General features: G+C 46.5%; 1 protein-coding gene across 4 annotated transcripts in view; it reads left to right on the forward strand.

Annotated features, from left to right (window-relative positions):
- The window catches only part of PHKA2 (phosphorylase kinase regulatory subunit alpha 2), a 162928-nt gene that overhangs the window by 117738 nt on the left and 18357 nt on the right, over positions 1-26833 (forward strand). For 3 of the 4 annotated variants that reach the window (XM_075335438.1, XM_075335442.1, XM_075335440.1), the window contains 4 exons: positions 7653-7682; positions 17958-18008; positions 22618-22791; positions 24564-24617. In XM_075335438.1, the coding sequence (XP_075191553.1) occupies positions 7653-7682; positions 17958-18008; positions 22618-22791; positions 24564-24617 (309 nt within the window). The remainder of the gene's footprint in view (positions 1-7652; positions 7683-17957; positions 18009-22617; positions 22792-24563; positions 24618-26833) is intronic. The other variant, XM_075335439.1, reaches the window with a different exon arrangement.

A 26833-nucleotide genomic window follows, 5' to 3' on the forward strand; every position in this document is an offset into this window, starting at 1 on the left:
TATTTCATCCCTCTAAAAACACAAAAAAAAAATCTTGACCTAAAATAACAAACAATGGTGGACTTGTTTTTTTTTCTCCACCTGTCCCCCTAAAAAAAATATCTTATAGGTAATAAGATAGTCAGTAGAAACCCCAAAATGATACCAATAAAAATTCGAACTTGAGGGGCTGGTCACCTTTTTGTAATTTTTTGGTGGGCTAAAAATCATTTTCTTTGTCGCTCCATTGGGAGACCCAGACAATTGGGTGTATAGCTACTGCCTCCGGAGGCCACACAAAGTATTACACTTTAAAAAGTGTAACCCCTCCCCTCTGCCTATACACCCTCCCGTGCATCACGGGCCCATCAGTTTTTAGCTTTGTGTTGAAGGAGGCACACATGCACACAAGCTCCACATTTTAGTCAGCAGCAGCTGCTGATTATATCGGATGGAAGAAAAGAGGGCCCCCCACAGGGCCCCCGGCATGCTCCCTTCTCACCCCACTCTGGTCGGCGGTGCTGTTAAGGTTGAGGTACCCATTGCGGGTACAGAGGCTGGAGCCCACATGCCGTTTTCCTTCCCCATCCCTTAGAGGCTCTGGGAGAAGTGGGATCCTAACCGGTCACCATTCACTGGGACCGAGCTCCATCCGCAGCCCCTGGGGGAATCTGACGGACAGGAGCCTGGATATCATCAGGGACAGGGCCCTGCATCCATAAGGTACTCTGTGTCCCCTGAGGGACGAGGCATGCAGCGCCTGTGTTGCAGACGCCGCAGCGGCTCCTGTGTGGTTTGTGAGACTGGGACTACCGCGCCGACCGCGCCTGTTTGCCGGCCGCGTTTTTAACTTTAGTCCCCGGCTTTTGCGGCCTAGTACCATATACTCCCGCCCCCGGGCCTGCCAGTCAGGGGTAAGGGCGGGACGGCCGACTGGACGTCGGCAGTGAGGGCTGGAGCATACTTTGGTATCCTCCTCCCCCCTCACTGAGCACTGTGGGGCACCAGTTTCCCGCACTTTATTAGGCACGCCCACGGCTCCATCCTCCCCTCAGAACGCTGGCAGCCATTGTTATAATCACTGCTGCCAGTGGGGGATTTCAGAACGAGCTCCGCAGTTCTGGGAGAAGTGGGATCCTAACCGGTCGCCGTTCACTGGGACCGGGCTCCCTCCGCAGCCCCTGGGGGAATCTGACGGACAGGAGGCTGGATATCATCAGGGACAGGGCCCTGCATCCATGAGGTACTCTGTGTCCCCTTAGGGACGGTGCAGGCAGCGTCGGTGTTACAGACGCCGCAGCGGCTGCTGTGTGGTTTGTGAGCCGGGACTACCGCGCCGACCGCGCTTTTAACTTTAGTCCCCGGCTTTTGCGGCCTAGTACCATGTACTGCCGCCCCCGGGCCTGCCAGTCAGGGGTGGGGGCGGGACGGCCGACTGGACGTCGGCAGTGAGGGCTGGAGCATGCTTTGGTATCCTCCTCCCCCCTCACTGAGCACTGTGGGGCACCAGATGCCCGCACTTTATTAGGCACTCCCATGGCTCCCTCCTCCCCTCAGAACGCTGGCAGCCATTGTTATAATCTCTTCTGCCGGTGGAGGATTTCAGAATGAGCTCTGCAGCTCTGGGAGTCCCAGGCAGGGAATCTGGTGGACGCACCACCGCTTGGGGCGGTTGGTAAGCCACACCAGTTGTCAGGTGCTGGCCCCCCTTGGGTACAGAAGTGTATATATATATATATATATATATATTTTGTATACATTTTCTCTATTCGGCAGCATTATTTGCTTTTGGCTATATCTCCAAGAGGAGACAACAGCATGTCGTCCGCAGAAAGCAAGGGGGCCAAAGCACAGACTTATTTTGCAACCTGTACCTCTTGTGCGGCTATGTTACCTGCAGGTTCCACCTACCCTCATTGTGACAATGCTCGGCCCCTGTGGCACTCACTCAGCCGGAGCCTCCGGCACTGGTGGGACCCTCGGCTCAGGTGGTACCGCCGGTTTCCACTGCACAGATGGAAGGGACAGAGTTTACATTTTTGACTGAGAAACTCTCTGAGTCGCTTCACATTCCATGGCTCAGTCTATGGACAGATGGTCGGCTAAGATACTAGAAGCTTGGCAGTCCAGACCGGTAACACAGGGCTAGGGCACTGTGAGTTCATCGCCCCCAGGCCCCTCTCGGTCGGTACAGCAAAGGGCTCCTGGGGTGGCACCCAGATCCCACGGTGAGAACTCCGACACGGACCGCAGCCTCAGACAGGCTAAGCGGGCTTGCTGGGAACCTTCTCCGACTTCATCACGCGGTTCGGGGTCTCAGCATGAGGACTCTCTGGAGGATGAAGCGGAGGTCGCAGCTCAGGGCTCTGATCCTGACGTTGCTCTCAATCTGGATACACCTGAAGGGGACGCCATAGTAAATGACCTTATAACGTCCATCTACCAGGTGCTAGTCCTTCTCCCCCAACTCCACCTATAGAGGAGTCGGCTTCACAGTAGGAGAAACACCAGTTTAGGTTTCCCAAACGTACCCGGAGTGCTTTTTTCGATCACTCTAACTTCAGAGATGCTGTCCAGAAGCACAGAGCATTTACGGACAAGCGCTTTACTAAGCGCCTTAATGACACACGTTACCCTTTTCCCCTGACGTAGTTAAGGGTTGGCCTCAGTGTCCCAAGGTGGATCCTCCAGTCTCCAGACTGGCGGCTAGATCCGTAGTATTAGTGGCAGATGGCTCATCGCTCAAGGATGCCACTGACAGGCAAATAGAGCTCATGATGAAATCCATCTATGAAGCCATAGGCGCGTCTTTTGCTCCGGCCTTCGCAGTCGTGGGGGCATTCCAAGCTATCAGCTTGTCTGTCCGAGACTAATGAGGTCGCAAGTACCTCTGCCCCGCAGGATGTGTCTTTGACTTCTCAGGCGTCGGTTTTTTCGTCCTACGCCATGAACGCCGTCCTGGACTCTGCGAGCCGTACAGCGGTAGCATTCGCCAATTCGGTGGCAGTCCGCAGGGCCATGTGGCTACGCGAATGGAAGGCAGACTCTGCGTCCAAGAAGTTCTTAACCGGTTTGCCATTTTCTGGCGACCGTCTGTGTGGCGAGCAATTGGATGAAAAACCGATGGGTGAGAGACATTCCGTCTCACGGTTACAGGATAGAGCTCAGCTCTCGTCCTCCGACTCGTTTCTGCAGATGGAGTTGTGATCCCCGTTCCGCTTCACTAACGTGGTCGCGGTCTTTACTCCAACTTTTTTGGGGTACCAAAAAAGGACGGATCATTCCGGTCCGTTCCGGGTCTCATTCTGCTCAACAGACACGTGAGAACCAGACAATTTCGGATGGAATCTCTCCGCTCAGTAATCGTTTCGATGTCCCAGGGAGTCTTCCTAGCATCAATCGACATCAGGGATGCTTATCTCCATGTGCCGATTACACCAGAGCATCAACGCTTCCGGTGTTTCGCCTCCGGGTCGAACACTTTCAGCTCGTGACTCTGCCTTTCGGCCTGGCGACAGTCCCACGGGTCTTCACCAAGGTCATGGCATCAGTGGCGATGGGCCTACACTCTCAGGGACACTCGGTGATCCCTTACTTAGACGATCCTAAGTCAAGGCACCCTCCCGGGTGGCATGTCAACACAGCCTGAACATTGCTCTGGAGACTCTCCAGAGGTTCGGGTGGATCATCAATTTCCCAAAGTAAAAATTGACACCGACCCAATCACTGACTTTCCTCGGGATGGAGTTTCATTCTCCCTCAGAGATAGTGAAGCTACCGCTGGACAAACAGAGTTCGCTGCAGACAGGGGTGCACTTTCTCCTTCGGGCCCAGTCTCACCCCTTGAGGCGCCTCACGCGCTTCCCAGGGAAGATGGTGGCAGCAATGGAGGCAGTTCCCTTTGCGCAGTTTCATCTGCGTCCACCCCAATGGCACATTCTCCGCAAATGGGAGAGGAGGTCGACGTCCCTAGACAGGAACGTCTCTCTTTCACTGGCAGACAAAGCGTCTCCTCAGGGGTGGCTTCTTCCCACTTCTTGGTCGAAAGAAAAATCCTTCCTGCTCCCATCCTGGGCTATGGTCACGACGGACGAGAGTCTGTCAGGGTGGACAGCGGTCTTCCGCCACCACAGGGCTCAGGGAACCTAGACTCTGACAGAGTCCTCCCTTCAGATCAATGTTCTGGAGATAAGGGCAGTGTAGCTAGCCCTAAAGTCGTTCCAGCGGTGGCTGGACGGCAGGCAGATCCGGATACAGTCGGACGACGCCACGGCGGTCGCGTACATCAACCACCAGCACAGAGCGCTGGCGGCGGACGCATCAGTCCAGGACTGGTCGCAATTTCGACTGCCTTATGTATTTCCTCCTCTGGCGCTGCTGCCCAGGGTGTTACTCAAGATCGGGTCCGACTGACGCCGCGCCATCCTCGTCGCTCCAGACTGGCCGAGGAGGTCGTGATACCTGGATCTGTGGCACCTCACGGTGGGTCGACCGTGGGCACTCCCAGGACCGACCAGACTTGCTGTCCCAAGGGCCATTTTCCATCTGAATTCTGCGGTCTTCACCCTGACTGGGTGGCCATTGAGTCATGGCTCTTAGCGTTCTTAGAGTTATATCTATCACGCCTTTCGCAGAAGGTGGTCTTCCTAGTGGCAGGCACATCACTTCGGAGAGTGTCTGAGCTAGCAGCGCTGTCATGCAAAGCCCCCTTCCTGGTGTTTCGCCAGCATGAGGTGGTTCTGCGTCCGGTCCCGGAATGCCTTCTTAAGGTGGTATCCCCCTTTTCTTCTCAATCAGGATATCTCCTTACCTTCTTTTGGCTCTCATCCAGTTCACAGTTGTGAAAAGGATGGCACTTGTTAGATCTCGGGAGAGCACTCCGGCTCTTCTTTTCGCACACTGCGCCCCCGCGCCGTTCTGATGCGCTCTTTGTCCGTGTCACTGGCCAGAGTAAGGGGTCGCAGGCTTCCAAGTCAACCTTGGCTCGGTGGATCAAGGAACTGATCCTTGAAGCCTACCGTTCTTCTGGGCTTCCGATTCCTTTGGAGCTGAAAGCCCATTCTACCAGAGCCGCAGGGGCATCCTGGGCATTGCGTCACCAGGCTACGGCTCAGCAGGTGTGGCAGCACTACCTGGTCGAGTTTGCACACTTTCACGAAACACTATCAGGTTCATGCCTATGCTGTGGCAGATGCCAGCCTAGGTAGGCGAGTCCTTCAGGAGGCGGTTGCTCACCTGTAAGAGAGGGCCGTTTTTTTCGGCTCTTTTTATCGAGGTATTCTTTTACCCACCCAGGGACTGCTTTTGGACATCCCAATTGTCTGGGTCTCCCAATGGAGCGACAAAGAAGAAGGGAATTTTGTTTACTTACCGTAAATTCCTTTTCTTCTAGCTCCTATTGGGAGACCCAGCACCCGCCCCTGTTCCCTTCGGGCTGTTGTTCTTTTGTGTACACATGTTGTTCATGTTGAAGGGTTCTTTTGGTTCATGGTTTCAGTTCTCCGAACATCCTTCGGTTTGAATTTACCTTAGACCAATTTATAAGTTCCTCCTTCCTGCTTTGGCACCAAAACTGATGGGCCCGTGATGCACGGGAGGGTGTATAGGCAGAGGGGAGGGGTTACACTTTTTAAAGTGTAATACTTTGTGTGGCCTCCGGAGGCAGTAGCTATACACCCAATTGTCTGGGTCTCCCAATAGGAGCTAGAAGAAAAGGAATTTACGGTAAGTAAACAAAATTCCCTTCTTTGCAATTGGGTTTCATAAAAAAACCTGTTGTATTTACCTTTCATAGCTGGCTGCAAAAATAATTATCTGAGTATGTGTCGTGAGCTCATTCTTTCTTTTTCTGAGCTCCTCCCAGCTGATTTATGACCACAGACCACATCAAAGTTGAATACACAAGGAAACAAAGAGACTGTAACAGCAAAATGGTGCAGAATTTTTAATGAAACCTAAATGCAAAAAATATTATTAGGCCCAAATCCATGCATCTAAGTAAAAAAAATGTGGACAACTCCTTTAAGAAAACAAAAGCCTCATTTGGCAGAAAAAAAAAGATTTATGGCTCTCATAATGTGGTTATGAAGGAAATAAAAACTTTCCTAAATGGAAAAATTAGTTGTTTCTTTAAAGGATATGTCTGGCCTTGGGGTACACTGTGACTACAGACTTGTGAATCCTCACAGTGTTCGTAGCACACGCTATCAGGATTTGTCAGTGGCGGGAGTGGGCAGTCATGTGACCACGGGTATGTGATATGCATGTTTCTGGCCACATTCCGACTAGACGTGTGCAGCCTCAATCAATTCAGTTGTATTAAGCGAGCTACGTCTAGTTGGCACAAGACTGCATGTGTGCAAATCACATACTTGCAGTCATGTGCTCGACAAATCCATGCACCAGCACCTGAAAATCCTGACATCGCGTGCACTGCATACTGTAACGGTACATAGAGTGACTGCAGACTTGTACCCGAAGGCCAGACAGCCCCTTTAAGACGTTGACAGATTGTCTTGCTGATATGTTAATTTTATACACAGATATATTTCAATCAATTCTTTGTCCAGAACAGTTTAGTATACTGATGAGTGTTCATGAACATTGCATAATAAATCTTGGGAAGAATACATTAAAAAATTGCTGCTAAGTGCTTGTTGCCATAGTAACCAAGCAAATGATTGGCTTCACTTGCCAAACTGCAGCCGCAGTAAAACATAGAGAAGATGGTAATGGCAACAACATCTTTTTTTGCTTCTTCTTTAAAAACTGTAGCTTTAAGAGTTGCAGTTGCAATCACTTTGTATAGATTCTTCTCCTGTTATTTATATGCTGCATATTTGTTCTGAGACTCTATGGCAGCAGTGACCCAGACTAGTTCTCAGCAGGGTCATGGGTCCGATTTATCACTGCTGCAACATGTTGCTAAAATCCTATTTCCCTGTCAGTTATCATCCCATGTAAGCTGGTCATAGTGTTTTGAGAAGGAAATACAGTAGGTACAGGACTGAATTAAATGTATTTTCTGTACTGCACTACTGACTATGTCAGTGCTAAAGCTTTATACAATGGTAATAGTCAGAAGACAGAAAAAATGTTTAAAGAAATTCTCACTTATTGATATTCACCATTATCATTGATAATATGCAGCTTGCTTTTCTGGTTAATGAGAGATTTTCATGGCTTCCTATGGGATCATGGTCGAATATGACCTTGAGCTTAAAGGGAACCAATCACCGGGATTTTCATATATAACCTAACACCAGTGCTATACTGGCACTATCAGGCTAATTCTATACATACCTGTAGTGGTCAGCTCGGATGTTTAGGTTTTGAAATAAAAGAAAGTAAAGTTTGTAAAATGAGCTGCTTCTTGAGTGACAGCAGCTGAGGATCAGATAATATATGGGAGGTATGCAGAGTTATCTCCTCCCCCTGTTAGAATTAGCATAAGTATAATACAATCGACCTTGCAGGACCTGTGGTGAGGTCATGCCCATGTGACCAGAAGGGGCGGGGCCTCAGCCAACAGAAAAATGTTGATTCCTTGTTTCAGCTTTGTTGGCTGAGGCCCCGCTCCTTCTGGTCACATGGTATGACCTCACCACAGGTCCTGAATGTGTAACAGTGTTTTGTTCTATTGAGATGACAATGTGGTTTATTTCCGGTTTCAGATGGATAGGAGGTTTAGTGCCGATGATCAGGTGAATGTCACCTAATTAAATGTACTTAATTACATTTTACTCATTCTAACCCAGAAAATCTATTTACAGTTCTGGATCTGCTGAATTGTATATATACTCTAGCTTTTATTAATATTTTACCTACTTATTCTTTAATAGTAATTATCAGCTTCAGTAAAATTCCTTTAATCTGTTGATGGGACTGATAGGTTTTTGAATATGAGATAATAGAAGTGTCGCACATTAATAGAAAAGCAAATAATACTTTTCATAACAAGTGAAATGAAAGTGTTAGCGTTATCTCACTATGACAAACCCGCTCTATATACCCACTTAGGGCATATGGTTGTCATAGACTGGGGACCCTGACCTATTGACAAGGGGACCCTGTACATGCCACAATAGAGAGTGACTATCAGTGCTTCCCAGGGTAACAAGATCTGATCTCCTGGCGTTAGAGAAAATGTGAAAGATGACCACAGCTCCAGCATCTTTTTAAAGGCAATCAGTTATCAGGTTTTTGCTACCGTATGTATGCTGCAAGGGTTAACACAGAGAGTTCAGGGAAGACTGTCTTGTCACAGCTTGATCTTTTATTTGTTATGTTTTGTTAAGCAGCAGTATCCTTATCATTACAAGACTAGAAACTTGGATGCAGAGAAGTCCAGCACGCCCCCTGCTGTGATTAACACCTCACTGTGAATATGCAATCTTTCTGAGAGCCTGGTGTGGGCAGGGACAGCCCTCGGGACTCTGCTACATGACTAGAGCAAAACCAAAGCTAGTGTCATAATGGCCGCAGTCAGTAATCAAAGTGATACATTGTTGGATTCAGAATCTCCTTGCCTACATCATGCTGCTCTCAGGTGAGGTAGCAAAAACTTGTTGACAGGTTTACCTTTAAAAAGAGCTAGTCTTCCTAAAATCTTCTAGTGGATTTCTCTGCTCCATTTTTGAATTTTGTTTATTGTTTGTTTGTTTTTTTAAAAGTCTTCATTCCGTGCCAGGAAACAAATGCCAGATTATCAAACTTTCTAAATGATCAATTACCAGATTAAAGGAATTTTATTGTATTTTGTAATTGGGTGTTCTCTTTATATTTACCAGTAACAAGCATGAGTTGTGAATAACAAACAAATTTAAATTGTTGAGTGCCTCATTATCTAACATTGTTTCTACAGAATAATACTCAATCTAGAGGCAATCGGGACATATAGATCCCTGAGCCCTCCTAGTTGGTTTTCTATAGCCCAGTGAACAGTTTCCAAGTTACCTTGGTCTAGTTATCCTGTTTCGCTGATTTTAGCTGACATCCTCTAGTAACAACACCATCACTGTACTGGTCTCTTGGTCAGGAAGCCTGGGAGCTTTGTATGGTAGTCAGAAGACTGTCAGTCTTGGGATCAATTATGTAAAAGGGAACAGTATTCTGCCAGTATTCCAGAAAATGTTTAAAGCTCAATTTTCAGTAGACAGGAATACGTCACTGAGTAGTTGGTTAATTTTAGGAGTAGTGTTCAATAAGGGGGCTTTACACGCTGCAATATCGTTAGTGAATTATCGTCGGGGTCACGGTGTTTGTAACGCACATCCGGCTTCATTAACGAGATCACAGTGTGTGATACCTACGAGCGACCTTAAACGATCGCAAAAGAGGTCAAAATCGTTTGTCATGTAGAGGTCGTCCTGAAACCAAAAATCGTTGTCTGCTTATTAGCGATGTTGTTCCTCGTTCCTGCGGCACCACACATTGCTGTGTGTAACACCGCAAGAGCGACGAACATCTCCTTACCTGCGCCCCGCCGGCAATGCGGAAGGAAGGAGGTGGGCGGAATATTACGTCCCGCTCATCTCCGCCCCTCCGCTTCTATTGGATGCCTGCCGTGTGACGTCGCTGGGAACGCCGCACGAACCGCCCCCTTAGAAAGGAGGAGGTTTTCTGGCCAGAGCGACGTCGCAGGGCAGGTAAGTCCGTGTGACGGGGACTAAGGAGGTTGTGCGCCACGGGCAGTGATTTGCCCGTGTTGCACAACCGATGGGGGTGGGTACGATCGTTTGTGATCTCGCTACCGAGATCGCATGGTGTAAAGTACCCTTAAGAGTTTGTTCAATACATTGATGTCAGGTCGGTGGAGCCTTTACACCTGACATACCCGCCAAGCAGCTGTTCTCATTTGTGAAGTTCCACAACTCTGTTAACTGAATAGTGGCCCCAGCAGGGTACTGCTGTCTCGCCCCTATTCAACTCAATAGGAAGCAGATGTGCGGGCCTTGGCCACTATTCTGTTGATGGAGCTGTGGTGTGTAGCTCCGCAACTGAGCATTTCTCTCAGCCACTGATACCGGGAACAGCAGATCCGCGGTGGTGACAGGTGTCGCACATCAGACGATGATGGAAAGAAAAAATTGTAGCAGCAACTAAATCTACATAATTCAAGCGCAAGCCTCTCAATCTACTAGGCATTAGATCAATAATAGAATATAGCGGGGTGTCCTTGTGTTTGTGTGTGCGTAAAAAGGCAGCATTCCTTTAATGTAGGCAAAAAGTATATAGTTTACTAATTTGGAGTCATGTATGTGTCTTTGTCTATATATAGTTGTCCTTTAGGAAATGAAACGTAAACATTTTTATAGACTCGCCAAGCTGTGTCCTGTTATAGAACAGTTAAAGCAGGAATGTAACATCTGGCGGATTAACTTATTTTACATTGTGGCCATAGTAACACAATGACAAAGTTAGTATTCTAGTACAGTATATAATGTAAGTTTTTAGCATTGTTGCCTCTAGCTGGGATTCCACATTCCACACAATGAGCTGATAGCGTCACACCAGGAGGTTCAGTCCACTACTCAGCATAGTGGCAACACATCGATGTAAAGCTCGTAGAGAAGGCTTTTCTCAAATACCTTGTCTAGTCAATTGTGCCTCTGAGCGGTGCTATTGCGGTCCGCCCATCCCCATCACGTAACCCCCACGCTCTGTGACCTCTGAGGTCTGGTGATGTCACGTCAACTTCCAGTTGACCTGACATCACCGAGGTGGGCCCAGTCTTCCTGAGTGACTGGGCTGTGGGCGGAGTTTCACTGCTTGTCACAGCCAAGTATCGCTCCTGCTTGTGGTGCTCTGCAGTGAAGGAGAAAGCGTGCGAGATGATGGGCTGTGATGAGCAGTGAATCTCTGCCCACAGACCAGTCACTCAGGAATACTGGGGCAGAGCTCGGTGATGTCGGGTCAACTGGAAGTTGATGTGACATCACTGGATCGCAGAGGTCACAGAGCCAGGTGGTCACATGATGGGGATGAGCGGACCACAATAGCGCCACTCAAAGGCACAATTGACTACACAAGGTATTTGAGAAAAGCCTTCTCTATGAGCTTTACATCGATGTGTGGCCACTGTGCTGTGTAGTGGACCACCCCATTAACCCCTGCCATTCTTCATAATGGTCTTGATTTTTTTTGCAGATTTTCTATTATGCAGTGTGATTGATTGACTGATTAGACAAGCTGCATTGTTGCTTTCCTGAGGTGCGCCCTTCATCATGCCACAAACAGCGGCAGTTTTGTGCCAGGGTCTCCAAAGCCTGCTGGATCCAGCCTTTATAGCACAACTCCCCATACCTAGGAGACTGGCCATAAATGATGGACTGCAGGGGTGGTCTATGTGTAACAAATACAACGAGCCATACATTTTAAAGAAGGGAATTTTGTTTACTTACCGTAAATTCCTTTTCTTCTAGCTCCAATTGGGAGACCCAGACAATTGGGTGTATAGCTATTGCCTCCGGAGGCCACACAAAGTATTACACTTAAAAGTGTAAGGCCCCTCCCCTTCTGGCTATACACCCCCAGTGGGATCACTGGCTCACCAGTTTTAGTGCCAAAGCAAGAAGGAGGAAAGCCAATAACTGGTTTAAAGACCAATTCAATCCGAGGAAACATCGGAGAACTGAACCATACCACATGAACAACATGTGTACCCGAAAAAACAGAAAAACCCCGAGAAAACAGGGCGGGTGCTGGGTCTCCCAATTGGAGCTAGAAGAAAAGGAATTTACGGTAAGTAAACAAAATTCCCTTCTTCTTTTTCGCTCCTAATTGGGAGACCCAGACAATTGGGACGTCCAAAAGCAGTCCCTGGGTGGGTAAAAGAATACCTCGTGATAGGGCCGTCAAACAGCCCTTTCCTACAGGTGGGCAATCGCCGCCTGAAGGACTTATCTACCTAGGCTGGCGTCTGCCGAAGCGTAGGTATGCACCTGAAAATGCTTGGTAAAAGTATGCAGACTCAATCAGGTAGGTGCCTGACACACCTGCTGAGCCGTAGCCTGGTGCCGTAATGCCCAGGATGCACCCACGGCTCTGGTAGAATGGGCCTTCAGCCTTGAGAGAACCAGAAGCCCAGTAGAACTGTAGGTTTCAAGAATTGGTTCCTCGATCCCCCGAGCCAGGGTGGATTCAGAAGCTTGCGACTGTTTACGCCGACCAGCGACAAGGACAAAGAGTGCATCCGGGTGGCGCAGGAGCGCCATGCGGGAAGTAGAACCTGAGTGCTCTCACCAGAACCAACAGATGCAAATCCTTCTGAAATTGATGGACTGGACGAGGACACAAAGAAGGTGAGGTGATATCCTGATTGATATGAAAGTGGGATACCACCTTAGGGAGAAATTCCGGAATCGGACGCAGAACTACCCTGTCCTGGTGAAGGACCAGGAAGGGAGATTTGTATGAGAGCGTTGCTAGCTCGGAAACTCTCCTAAGAGACGAGACCGTTACTAGAAGGCCACTTCCCGAGAAAAGCGGGAAGGGAGACCTCTTTCAAAGGCTCGAAAGGCGGCATCTGGAGAGCAATTAGAACCTTGTTCAGATCCCAGGGCTCTAACGGCCGCTTGTACGGAGTGCTGAGACGACAAACTCCCCGTAGGAACGTGCGTACCTGAGGAAGTCGTTTCTGAAAAAATACAGATAGCGCTGAGACTTGTCCCTAAAGGGAACTGAGCGACAACCCTTTTTCCAACCTAGATTGCAGGAAGGAAGGAAACATAGACGATGCAACCGGCCAGGGAGAAACACCCTGCGCCGAGCACCGAGATAAGAATATCTTCCACGTCCTGTGGTCAATCTTGGCGGACGTTGGTATGCTAGCCTGTCTCATGGTGGCAACCACGTCCTGAGGTAATCCTGACGACACTAGGTTCCAGGACTCAATGCCACACCATCAGGGTGAGGGCCGTAGAATTCAAATGGAAGAATGGCCCTTGAGACAGCCAGTCTGATTGGTCTGGTAGTGCCCCCGGTTAGCCTACCGTGAGGCACCACAGAACCGGGAACCACAACATCCTCGGCCAATCTGTAGCGACGAGGATGGCGCGGCCGCAGTCGGTCCTGATCTAGCGCAGCACTCTGGGCAACAATGCCAGAGGTGGCACATAAGGTAGCTGGAACTGCGACCAATGCTGAACTAAGGCGTCTGCCGCCAGAGCTCGATGATTGTGAAACCGTGCCATGAAGCTGGCACATTGTTGTTGTGCCGTGACGCCATTAGATCGACGTCCGGCCTCTGTCAGCGGCGCCAGATCTCCTGAAACCCGTCCGGGTGAAGAGACCATACCCTTTCGGCCACACCCCGGCGACTTAGGAAGTCAGCTTCCTAGTTTTCCACGCCTGGGATGTGAACTGTGGATATGGTGGATGCCGTGTCTTCCACCCACATCAGAACCTGCCGGACTTCCTGGAAGGCTTGCCGGTTGCGCGTTCTTCCTTGGTGGTTGATGTATGCCACCGCTGTGGAGTTGTCCGACTGAAGTCGGATTTGCTTGCTGTCCAGCTGCTGTTGGAAGGTTTGTAGGGCAAGATACACTGCTCTGTGTTCAAGAACATTGATCTGAAGGGTGGACTCTTGCTGAGTCCACGTACCCTGAGCGCTGTGGTGGAGAAAAACTGCTCCCCACCCTGATAGACTCGCGTCTGTCGTAACTATCGCCCAGGATGGGGATAGGAAGGACCTTCTTTTTGACCATGAGGTGGGAAGAAGCCACCACCGTAGAGATTCCTTGGCCGCCTGAGAAAGAAAGACGACTCTGTTGAGGGAGGTCGACTCCCCGTCCCATTGGCGGAGAATGTCACATTGTAGTGGACGCAGATGAAACTGCGCGAAAAGAACTGCCTCCATTGCTACCATCTTACGTAGGAAGTGCATGAGGCGTCTCAATGTGTGCGACTGGTTCTTAAAGAAGAGATTGCAGCCCGTAGTGAATGCTGTTTGTCTAGCGGAAGCTTCACTATCGCTGAGAGAGTATGAAACTCCATGCCTAGATATGTTAGCGATAGGGTCGGGGTCGGATCTGACTTCAAAAAGTTGATGATCCACCCAAAACTCTAGAGAGTCTCCAGCGCAACGTTCGGGCAGTGTCGGCATGTTTCCTAAGAGAGTGCCTTGACAAGTAGATCGTCTAAATATGGGATCACAGAGTGACCCTGAGAGTGCAGGACTGTGACTACTGCTGCCCTGACCTTGGCGAAGACCAGTGGGACTGTCGCTAGCCGGAAGGTAGAGCTACGAACAGAAGGTGTTCGTCTGCTATAACGAAGCGTAGAAACGCTAGTGCTCTGGATCAATCGGCACGTGTGGATAAGCATCCTTGATGCCTAATGATGCTAGGAAATCTCCTTGGGACATTGAGGCGATGACATGGCGGAGGGATTCCATCCGGAACCGCCTGGTGTCCACGAGCTTGCTGAGCAGTTTTAGATCCAGAACGGGACGGAACGGCCCGTTCTTATAGGCACCGCAAATAATTTGGGGTAAAAACCGTGACCTTGTTCCTGAAGAGGAACGGGGGTCATCACTCTTTCTGCCTATAGAGTGCACCCTGTTTGCAGAAGAGCAGCGGCTCGGCCGGGAGGTGGAGAAGTTCTGAAGAATCGAGTTGGAGGACGAGAAGTGAGCTCTATCCTGTACCCGTGAGACAGAATGTCTCACACCCAACGGTCATTGACCTATGGCAGCTAAATATCGCCAAGGCGGGTGAGCCTGCTACCGACCGAGGATGCGGAGAGAGGAGGCCGCAAGTCATGAGGAAGCCGCCTTGGAAGCGGGTTTTCAGACTGTCTCTTTTTTGGGCGTGACTGAGCCCGCCAAGAATCTGAGCTCCTCTGATCCTTTTGAGTCCACATTGGACGAGGAAAAATGGGACCTGCCCGAGCCTCGAAAAGACCGAAACCACGACTGCCTCCTGCTCTGTTGGGGTTTGTTGTGTCCGGGCTGAGGAAAGGATGAATCCTTACCCCTGGACTGTTTAATGGTTACATCCAAACGCTCACCAAACAGTCGGTCAGCAGAAAAAGGCAACTGGTTAAGCAACCTTTTTTGGAAGCAGAATCTGCCTTCCATTCACTTAACGAGCAGACCAGGCTCTGCTTAAAAACACGGAGCAGCGTAGGCTACTGCCGTACGGTTCGCAGAGTCTAGGGCAACCTGAATCGCGTAAGAAACAAATGCAGACATTTGAGAGGTTAAGGATGCCACCTGCGGCACAGATGTACGTGTAACCGTGTCAATCTGTGTAAGACAAGCTGAAATAGCTTGGAGTGCCCCAAGGGTGAGAATGCTGGGGCCAACGGTGCGCCGACAGTCTCATAGATGGATTTAGACCAGAGATCCATCTGTCTGTCAGTGGCATCTTTAAGTGCAGCTCCATCTCCCACTGCAACTATGGATCTAGCTACAAGCCTGGAGATTGGAGGATGCCGCTTGGGACACTGGGTCCAGTCCTTGACCACGTCAGGGGGCAGGGATAACGTGTATCCTAAGCCGTTTGGAGAAGCGCATATCTGGATAAGTGTGGTGTTCCTGGACTGCCTCTCTGAAGGCAGAGTGGTCCAGAAAAATACGTGAAGCTGACTCCTCCACTGGAGGAGCTGGGTGAGAAATAACCAACATTCTATTGATGGACGCTATAAGATTATTCACTATGGCGTCACCATTAGGTGTATCCAGATTGAGAGCGGTCTCAGGATCAGAATCCTGAGCCGCTACTTCCGCCTCATTACACAGAGAGTCCTTCTGCTAGGACCCTGATGAAACCGAGGGCCGCTCATAGTGAGCCCGCTTAGGCTGTCTGGGACTGACGTCTGTGCAGAGCCGTGACTCTGGGATGCGTGTGACATTCCCGGAGCTGTTAGTTGTTCACACTGAGGGGGGCCATGGATCAATGATTCAACAGTGCCCATGTTGTGAGAGACATGTCCGGACTGCTAGGCTTCTAGTATCATAGCCATAGTCTCAGAAAATCTGTCAGTAAATACTGCAGACACCGTCCTCATCCTCTGGCCATTAGCAGAGACTCCGGCTGAGTTAGACATAATGGGGGTCTATGTAACCTGCCGGCCGTATAGCCGTACATGCTGTACCGGCTGCATAGAAAAACATGTGGTTCTGCACCTTTGTTTTACACAGAGAATATGCTGATAACTCCTCCGCACAATCCAGGAGGGTATATACAACGTGCGACCAAACAGTGCAATGTATATAGTACAAGCATATCTATAAGTGCACTTCTGCACTAGTGGGGTTAGCACCACAGGTGCTGCTTAACGCCTGTTGCAGCGATTGTGTGACTATCAGAATGCCAGGGTCTTCCACACTTGTCTCTGTATCGTACAGAAACTGACACTAATGGCTGCCGGCGTCCTTGTAGAGAAGGAAGCCGTGGGCGTGCCTGAGAAAGTGCGGGAATCCGGTTTCACAGTGCACACAGTGAGAGGGGTGGAGTATGCAAAACATACTCCAGCTCTCAGCGCTGCTGTGCTATGCAGCGTCACGCCCCTACCCTGACTGTCAGGCCTGTGGGCGGTAACGAAGGGAGACTAGGCCCAGAAGCCGGGGACTCGAGTTAATAAGCGCGGCCGGCATATCAGTGCTGGCCGGCGCGGAAGTCCCCGGCGCACCACAAATCCCAGCGGCACCTTAAATAAAAGTGGCAGCGGCGGTTAGCGCAGTAGTCACCCAATACACTAACACACCCAGCAACGCTGTGGTGTGCGATGGCACTAGTGCGGACAGCGCCGCTGTCCCTGGCGCACTAACACACCCAGCAGTGCTGCCGTGTGTCTGCGCGGTCCCCACAGGGACACAGAGTACCTCCATGTAGCAGGGCCATGTCCCTGAAGATACTCCGCTCCATGTCCAGCAGATACCAGGGGCTGTGGATGGAGCACGGCCTCAGTGCCTGGAGACCGATAGAATCCCACTTCACCCAGAGCCCTGTAAAAAGGGATGGGGAAGGAAGCAGCATGTGGGCTCCAGCCTCCGTACCCGCAATGGGTACCTCAACCTTAACAAACACCTCCGACATGAAGTGGGGTGAGAAGGGAGCATGCTGGGAGCCCTGTATGGGCCCTCTTTTCTTCCATCCGACATAGTCAGCAGCTGCTGCTGACTAAACAGTGGAGCTATGCGTGGATGTGTTGCCTCCTTCGCACAAAGCACAAAACTGGTGAGCCAGTGATCCCACTGGGGGTGTATAGCCAGAAGGGGAGGGGCCTTACACTTTTAAGTGTAATACTTTGTGTGGCCTCCGGAGGCAATAGCTATACACCCAATTGTCTGGGTCTCCCAATTAGGAGCGAAAAAGAAATATTATTTTTTCCATTCTTAAGAATGAAAGGATTTTTAATAAGCATAAAATTTCAAAATTAATTGTTTTTAAATCACTTTGCAATTTTCGCATTTATAATGATGAGACAACTGTGTATATTAGAAATAAGTACAACATTTCACCCGGTTGGGCAGCCAGATCAGTATTCAGAGACTGCTGCACAGGAGCCCTTAGAGCGCCTCCTACCTGCCGACATCCCTGGCTCCTCTTTTAATTAGCAAGCCTGGCGTAACATCACGCCACAACAATAACGTCGTGCCAGGCCGGCTAATCATAAGAGGAGTTGGAGATGTCATCCACCGACCACAAGATACTGACCTGGCCACCGGACCAGCGTCCTGAGAATCAATTTGCTCATCCCCAGTGCATATTCATCTTGTTGTGTGAGGCTGCAGTTAGGCAGACCGTATCTGCTGGCATGATTTACCGTAGCTTATTGTCTCTAAATGCCAATTACATGAGATCTACCATAATTGGGACAAACTCTTGAACCGCATCTTTCCACTAATATTTACTAACAGCCTCTCCCCCTTTCTGGATCTGTATCTGTCAGTTTGCTTCTAACGATAAGATCCATGTGCACATCTGTTAGATTTACTATTCACCCACATTATTTTCTGTGTTCTCCTGTAGTTCTTGTATGGCCATTCTGTAAACACCAGCATCTACTCCTCCAGATCTACGGTAAAACCACCAATTCTTTAGATTTCGCTTACTCTTTCTATTGTAGAACTTTAGTGGTGACCCATACTTGCCTGAAATAGGTAAGTATATACAGTAGATGATTCCATGTTGACGTGCAAAAACAAACCTGCATAACTAGGAGCCTTCAGTGAATAAGCGCTATTGAAAAGCTATTCCACCTATTTTCATCATTTCGTTGAAAGAAGTTGATATTCTATATTTCAGTCAGGTAATGGTTTGCCAGTTTGGGAAGGAAAGGAATTCTAAGATCCTGACCCAAGACAAAAATGTGAGACCAGTTTTGTGAAGCGCTGCCTTGGCTTGATAAAGACCTATCTGTCTTGTAAGGTCGAAACGTTGTCTCCTTGTGTTATGTGATGCATTAAAGGGAACCTGGAACGCTGTATATCGGAGTTCACTGGTGGTGGCCGAAGCTCATAAGGGAAAAACCTGCTGACGGGTTCCCTTTAATAAAGAAGAGGATGCTTTTTTTCTACCATGGATGTTGTCGCTCTCTTCATCTCTTGTGAAGCACTGCTGTATGACCATCCCAAAACTTGGGAACAACATTTTTTATAAACCTCCATGTTTGCATGGGTAATGATTCTGCTCATTTATAAATGTTGTGTAAGTTTGTCCACACATCGCACTCACACACAGACATATAGAATGCACATACAAATCAAACGGACATATAAAAATAAACAAACGCGGGCTCCGCCGTATTTTTACCTTCCAGCCGAGGTAAACACACAGTGGCGGCCCGGTATTCTCAGGCTGGGAACAGCGAGGGGCAGGGTTAATGAACCCCTCCCCCCCCCCCCCCCCCCGCAGCCGAGAATATCAGCCCGCAGCTGCCCTAGGACTGTCGCATCCATTATGTGACAGTCCCGGAGTGTCCCCGGCTCTTCCTGTTGCCGTGATGCGGTGGAAATCAGGGTAATAATGAGTTAATGGCAGCGGATCGCCGCCACTAAGTCCAGGCTTTAATCATGGCAGCGTCTATGAGACAGCTTTCATGATTAACCTATAAGTAAAGTGAGTAAACGCACACACCGAAAAATCCTTAATTTTAAATAAAACACAAAAAAGCCCCTCTTTCACCATTTTATTAACCCCCCCAAACACACAGCTCCGGCGTAATTCACGGAGGTCCTATGTTGCTTCCATCCAGCCGCGACTGACACACTACTGAATGCAGCCTCGCAACGAGACAGCAGAGAGGTAACCACAGGTCATTTTCCACGGCCGGTAATGTGAACACACTACAGCTCGGGAGAAATGCAGCGTGTCAATTTTTGATTGATCTGTCCTCTATCTATCTATCCCTCTATCTATCCCTCTATCTATCCCTCTATCTATTCTTCTATCTGTCTATTTATCTATCTACTATCTATCTCAGAAGGAAATGACTTTTTTTTTTTTCTTTCAATGTGCTTTATTGCATTGAATGCATTAAAACACATGTACCAACCCGCATGAAGCAATACCTCGGTAAAACTGCGGCAAACCGCATGCGGTTTTTGGGTGCGGTTTACCGCGTTTTTTTACCGCGAATGCGGTAATCTTTCAGACCCTGCGGAATTTTCTGAATAAAATTCTGTTTTCCAGTGCGCACAGGGCCTAAATATTCTATTGTGTTCTGTTTCACCATAGAGGTGATTTATCATCTTTATGGATTCCAAAGATTTACTGCTGTATTTTATTATATTATCAATTTCTCACCAAATTATTCTTATAAGTTAGTTGATTATCATATATTAATTGTTTGTGTGTGTATACAGCGGGTGATATAAGTATTGAATATGTCGCTAATTTTCTAAGTAAATTTATTTCTATAGGTGCTATTGACATAAATTTCTCAGCAGATATCAGTAACAACCCATCCAATGGTGTCTTGGGGGTGATATGCAGTGCCTTTTGGACTCCAAAAAAGTGTGTATTATGACATTCAAATAGATCAATTTTGATCTCATCTGACCAGATTATATTCTTTCAGTAGTTCACAGGCTTGTCTAAATGTTACTGAGTGAATTTTTTAATCACGCTTGAACCTACGTTTTCTATCACAGTGGAGTCTTGCATGGTGAGCATGCATACAGGCCATGAAGGTTGAGTTCATTACTTATTGTTTTCTTTGAAAGAATTGTACCTGCTGATTCCAGGTCTATGTGTAGCTCTCAATAGATGGTCATTGGCTCTTGGACAACTCTTCTCATAATGCTCTTCACTCCTCCATCTGAAATCTTGTGGGGGGGGCACCTGGTCGTGGCTGGTTTATGGTGAAATGATGTTCTTTCCACTTCCTCATTATTGCCTCAAGAGTGTTCTCAGGAATCTTCAATAGTTTAGATATTCTTCTGTAAACCATGCCATCAGTATGTCTTGCAACAAAAAAGTTGCCAAGGAGACAGCTCACTGGTTTTACCCATCATGAGATGTTTCTTGTTTGGCACCTTGGTAATGAGACACCTTTTTATAAACAATCAGTTGAACCAGCTGATATAATGTTTCACTAAGTGGCAGGGTTGCTTTCTAATTACTAATAGAGTTTAGCTGGTGTCATAACGTCCATGGCTTTTGCACCTCACTCTCCATGTGATCAATATTTTTTCTCTGTGTGATTTCTCTTTATTACACATAACTTAATGTATGAACATTTACGGTTTGATTTCTCGTTGTGTGTGGATTGGTTGGATTGTTACCGACATCTTGTGAGAAATGTATGTCAATAGCACCTTTTAGAAATATACTTACCAAGACAATTTGTGACGTGTTCAACACTTATTTCACTGTGTGTGTGTGTGTGTGTATATATACACACCGTGTGCCGAATTAGTAGGCAAGTTGTATTTTAGAGGATTTTTTTTTAATACTGATCAACAACTATGTTCTCAATCAACCCAAAAGACTCATAAATATCAAAGCTTACTATTTTTGGAAGTTGGAGTGGTTTTTTAAATTTGGCTATCTTAGAAGGATATCTGTTTGTGCAGGTAACTATTACTGTGCAGAATTATTAGGCAACTTAATAAAAAAACAAATATATTCCCATCTCACTTGTTTATTTTCATCAGGTAAACCAATATAACTGCACAAAATTTAGAAATAAACATTTCTGACATGCAAAAACAAAACCCCAAAAAATTAATGACCAATGTAGCCACCTTTCTTTATGATGACACTCAACAGCCTACCATCCATAGATTCTGTCAGTTGCTTGATCTGTTTACGATCAAGATTGCGTGCAGCAGCCACCACAGCCTCCCAGACACTGTTCCAAGAGGTGTACTGTTTTCCCTCCTTGTAGATCTTACATTTTATGAGGGACCACAGGTTCTCTATGGGGTTCAGATCAGGTGAACAAGGGGGCCATGTCATTATTTTTTCATCTTTTAGACCTTTACTGGCCAGCCACGCTGTGGAGTAGTTGGATGCATGTGATGGAGCATTGTCCTGCATGAAAATCATGCTTTTCTTGAACGATACCGACTTCTTCCTGTACCACTGCTTGAAGAAGTTGTCTTCCAGAAACTGGCAGTAGGTTTGGGAGTTGAGCTTCACTCCATCCTCAACCCGAAAAGGTCCCACAAGTTCATATTTAATGATACCAGCCCATACCAGTTCCCCACCTCCACCTTGCTGGCGTCTGAGTCGGAGTGGAGCTCTATGCCCTTTACTGATCCAGCCTCTGGCCCATCCATCTGGCCATCGAGAGTCACTCTCATTTAGTTACTCTCATCAGTCCATAAAACCTTTAAAAAATCAGTCTTAAGATCTTTCTTGGCCCAGTCTTGACGTTTTATCTTATGTTTGTTGTTCAAAGATGGTCGTTTTTCACCTTCCTTACCTTGGCCATGTCCCTGAGTATGGCACACCTTGTGCTTTTTGATACTCCAGTAACGTTGCAGCTTTGAAATATGGCCAAACTGGTGGCAAATGGCATCTTGGCAGCTTCACGCTTGATTTTCCTCATTTCATGGGCAGTTATTTTGCACCTTTTTTGCCCAACACGCTTCTTGCGACCCTGTTGGCTATTTGCCATGTAATTCTTGATTGTTGAGGTGATCACGCTTCAAAAGTTTGGCAATTTCAAGACTGCTGCATCCCTCTGCAAGACATCTCACAATTTTGGACTTTTCAGAGCCCGTCAAATCTCTCTTCTGACCCATTTTGCCAAAGGAAAGGAAGTTGCCTAATAATTAAGCACACCTTATATAGGGTGTTGATGTCATTACACCACACCCCTCCTCATTACAGAGATGCACATCACCTGATTTACTTAATTGGTAGTTGGCTCTGAAGCATATACAGCTTGGATTAGGACAACATGTATAAAAAGTATCATGTGATCAAAATACTCATTTGCCTAATAATTCTGCACACAGTGTATATATATATATATATATTTGTATGCATCTATATATATATACCTAAGAGTTTCTGAATATTTAAGCATATTTAGGAATGTTCACATTAAGTGATAGCCATATGAATTTAAGTTTCTTTCCCATGCTTTGGCTCAAAAATCTTGGAGTAGCATTATAAACAAGAGTAGGATACAAATTGAAAATTAAATTGTAAATGATCTTTTCATGTTTTTTTACAGAGATGCAGTAGTCCTTCCTCTCCTACTGGAACTTTGTCTCCTATTGCAACCTCAGGACCTCAGCTCGTTTGGGATGATCACCAAGGCCAGTGGCTCAGAAGAAGGAGGTTAGATGGAGCTATTAACAGGGTGCCTGTTGGTTTCTATGAAAAAGTGTGGTCTCTTCTCCAGAAAGTGAGTCTGTTTTTATATTGATCATATATTATCTACTTGCACACAATCTATTGTATTTTGGTGTCTTGCATAAATGAATTATGCCTCGGGTGTCATACCCTCCATCTGGTGTGTCATTCACCTTCAAAAATATTCTGAATGTTTTTAATTTTACTCTGAATGTTATGCTCCATATGTGTCTTCAGCAGTACACATCTCACACAGCTCCAGTCTTTTCATTTTGATGTTGCTGGGGACTGCTCTGGCCATTATTCTTCTGCTGAGCTTACCATGCCATTATATAGACTGAAGACTGAAGCCCCCATCACACATAGCGATATCGCTGTGTGTGACAAGCAGCAGCGAGCAGCCCCTGCTGCGAGGTCGCTGATCGTGACAAAACAATCAGGACCATTTTTTGCTTGTTTGTCTCCCGCTGTGCAGCACGCATCGGCGTGTTTGACGGCAGGAGACCGATGAGCGCCGGTTCTGAGTGTGCAGGGAGCCGTCGTTACACGGGTCACTGATGGCTCGTCACTGGTTGCTGTGGAGATCTGCCTGATTGACAGCTCAACAGCAACCATGTAGCGACATTCCAGCGATCCTGACCAGGTCAAATTGCTGGTGGGATCGCTGGTACGTCGCTATGTGTAACGGGACCCTAAGGTCTGTTACTAATTGTTCTGAAGTCTACAATGTTATCATTGATTTTGCACATAGAGAGAATATGGTCTTTGAACAAGCAATGGCCTCTGAAAGTGAGAGCACTGATTAGGAGAATTGCTGATGGTGAAAGCATGGTACTACTGATTTTGCAGGACTGATACCAGCTTTAGGTTAGAAGATGACAAGGAGTGGGAGGCGAGCAGTTATAAAGAAATTTAAGGTTCTGTCCACTACTCGGACTACCCCTTCTCAATCACTTTATTCCTCCACTTAAGATAATAACAGCCTGTACTTACCTCCAGTATTTGGCCAATCCAGCATTATCAGCGCTGGGGCTCACATGGCGTTATGTTATGTGGGCCCTGCAGCCAGTCAACAACCGCTAATGGACCACTTCACTCTCACTTCCTTCTGAAAAAACTGACATCTGTAAGAAGTGAGAGCTGCTGCTTTCTAACTTCTTACAGATGTCAGTTCCATCCAAAGAAAGTGAGTTTGATGAGGCCCCTGACTGACTGCAAGGCTGTTGTGACATAACAACATCATGCGAGCCCAGGAAAATCTGGTGCTGATGTTACTGAAGCTGTTCAGGCACCAGAGATGAGCACAGCCTGTTATTGTTTTATGTGGAAGAATATGATAATTGACAAGGTGTTGCCTGAGTAATGGACAGTCCATTTAAACGGTTGGAGAGAGGTGACTGGGATGTCAAAATTTAACTTAATGGTCTGGTTGACGGTTGTCTTGCCAATGAGCTATGACTATGTAAGACAAAAGCTCTCATAGCAGGAAAATGACTGCTGGTTGGAAAAGCAAGTCAATTGAAAAAAAATGCTTATTTTCATGCTGGCTAACAAACAATACAAATTTCATAACATCATATCCCATGAAACGCAATACAAGAGTCAGTATGAATCAGACCTAAATCACAGGTATAAATAGATTTTATCCAATTGTTCTTGAAAGGCACATGTATCAAAATACATGTGCACTTTGCCATTTTCCTTATAGTCTTGATGATATAAACAGCATAGTCTTTACTGAAGTTATAAAGGACTGTTGTTGTTCATGTGTATTCATCCTTTTTATATTTACAAAATGTTTCCTCATTATATCTTTGTCTTCAGTGCCATGGTTTGTCCATTGATGGATACGTACTTCCCTCTTCAAGCACAAGAGAGGTAATGTCAAATATCTATTGGCCATAAAGGAAACTAGACTCAAATCTATTACAAGTTAATTGATCACTGATCTGCTACTGACGTGAATTGAGTAACTCGATTATCCTGTTGTGATCTGTCAAGGGTAGAGATGCATTAGGCAAGTGAAAATCCGGTTGTTGACATTGATGTGTTGAAAGTAAGAACATTTTGAGAGACTAAAAATCTAAAGAACTTTGGCAAGTGCCTGAATTGTGATGGTTGAACGACCAGGTTACAGCATCTCAAAGTTGTGGAACTATCCAGCTGGGCAGTGGTTAGTGTACTTATCATTAGTGGAAGAAGAATCAGTGAAACAGATAAAAGGGGTTTATTCACAAATAATGTTAATTTTAATCAATAGATCTTGTAATAATAATAACTTCCACAATCGGATGTGATTAAAAAAAATGTTCCTGTCCTGGGATAATCTTATATATATGAGCCCCTGCTATGTACTGTGTAATGGCCGTGTCTTGACCGTACCAGGTCTGATTATACCACCACACCTGGGCAGGAGTAATGCACAAGTAAAAATGTAGACATTACAGCATGGAATCACAAATGATTCTTTCTTTGAGGTAAAACATTGGAAATGTTTTACCTCACAAAAAGAATCTTCTATGATCCCCCTGCTGTAGTGTTTTTATAGTTTTTTTGTATCCTCCCCAACCCAGGAGCTGTGATATGATCAGACCATGTCCATGTCCCTGTATGGTCAAACACAGCCATTACACAGTACATAGCAGGGGCACATGTATAAATTATCTCAGCACAGGAACATTTTTTAGTTTATTTTTTTTATACACATCCAATTATGTATATTATTATTCCAAGATCTATTGAGTAAAACAAACTTTAAAATTAACTTTGTGGGGAAACGTCTTTAAGGCTTTGTTCACATATTGCGTTTTCGCAGTGCTTTTTCTATGAGTTTTATACAATTTAAAAACTGCAAAAATGCAGCAAAAGCTGCTTTTTGGAAACAGCTTTATTGCTGATAGAACAGCGGGTTTTGTTGCTGAAAAAAGCAACGTGTGAACATAGCCCAGGTGTTATGGGAACCCACAGCTCATTGATGTGAGTGCAGGCTAGCCCACCTGGTCCTATCTTACCATTTTAACAGAAATTAACCATTTATTGTGCTAAATCTTTCCTCTTAGAGTATACTGTGAATTTTTCGCAAATTCAAAGTTGCACTTTTTTTTGTGTTATTTTTTTTTGTGCCTTTTTAAAGTAAAAACTCACACAATCCTTTAAAATTTCTCTGGTTTAAATTAAATTCTACAAAACTAAAATTGGACAATTGGAATACAATTACTGCAAAATGTTGCGGCATTTTAAAAAAAGCTTTAATTCATGAATTGTGCTAATACATTGTGATAAGGGAAGCCACATCTACATTGTCAAACATAAAAAAAAAACAATTGTTAACATCAAATATAAAAAAAGCTAATTTAATTTATTTGGATACTTCCCAATTATTCACTATTAAAACCATTTTTACTCCAGACAGAAGGTGCCAAGACAATGATGGGCCTTAGTGTATGTTATAGTAGAAAGCCATAGTGCATAGCATGATATACAGTTTTATAACAAAAATAGATCGGAGGGCACTCACCAATTGAAGGCAGAAATCTTGTGTTTATTTTTTATATGGAGCAGGCGTAAAAGGACGGAGGGGAGAGGGACCCACCATCCACGGGCGACCGTGGGTGGTCGGTCCCTCTCCCATCCGTACTTTTATGCCTGCTCCATTTAAATAATAAACACAAGATTTCTGCCTTCAATTGGTGAGTGCCCTCCGATCTATTGATTTGATGTACTGCTTTCAAGTTTTCCTGTGAGGTGCACTCCTTGTGGCAGTTCCACACTAGCGAACATTGTTCCCGTCTATTGAGACAGGTGATACTTTGCACTAATTGCCGGCTGGGAGCTGTGCCCGGTTTTTCCTTTTACTTTCTCCGCCTATTGATAGTTTTATTATAATGACATATGTGGCTGATCAATGTAATGGCAGAGGCCCCATTATGATCGGGTGTTGCCGATTCCGTCAGATTTAGCCGTAATAATTTCAATTCTTGTTTCCAGTGAAGGGAAAGTCAGCAGAACCCGGTACGATTTGCCATTACAGTCATCCCTGATTTTTGAAACTTCCACTTAAATCAATGACATGAATTCTGACCCAGTGGTGACGT

This window comes from Anomaloglossus baeobatrachus, chromosome 2, assembly GCF_048569485.1.
Source record: "Anomaloglossus baeobatrachus isolate aAnoBae1 chromosome 2, aAnoBae1.hap1, whole genome shotgun sequence".
Lineage (NCBI taxonomy): Eukaryota > Metazoa > Chordata > Amphibia > Anura > Aromobatidae > Anomaloglossus > Anomaloglossus baeobatrachus.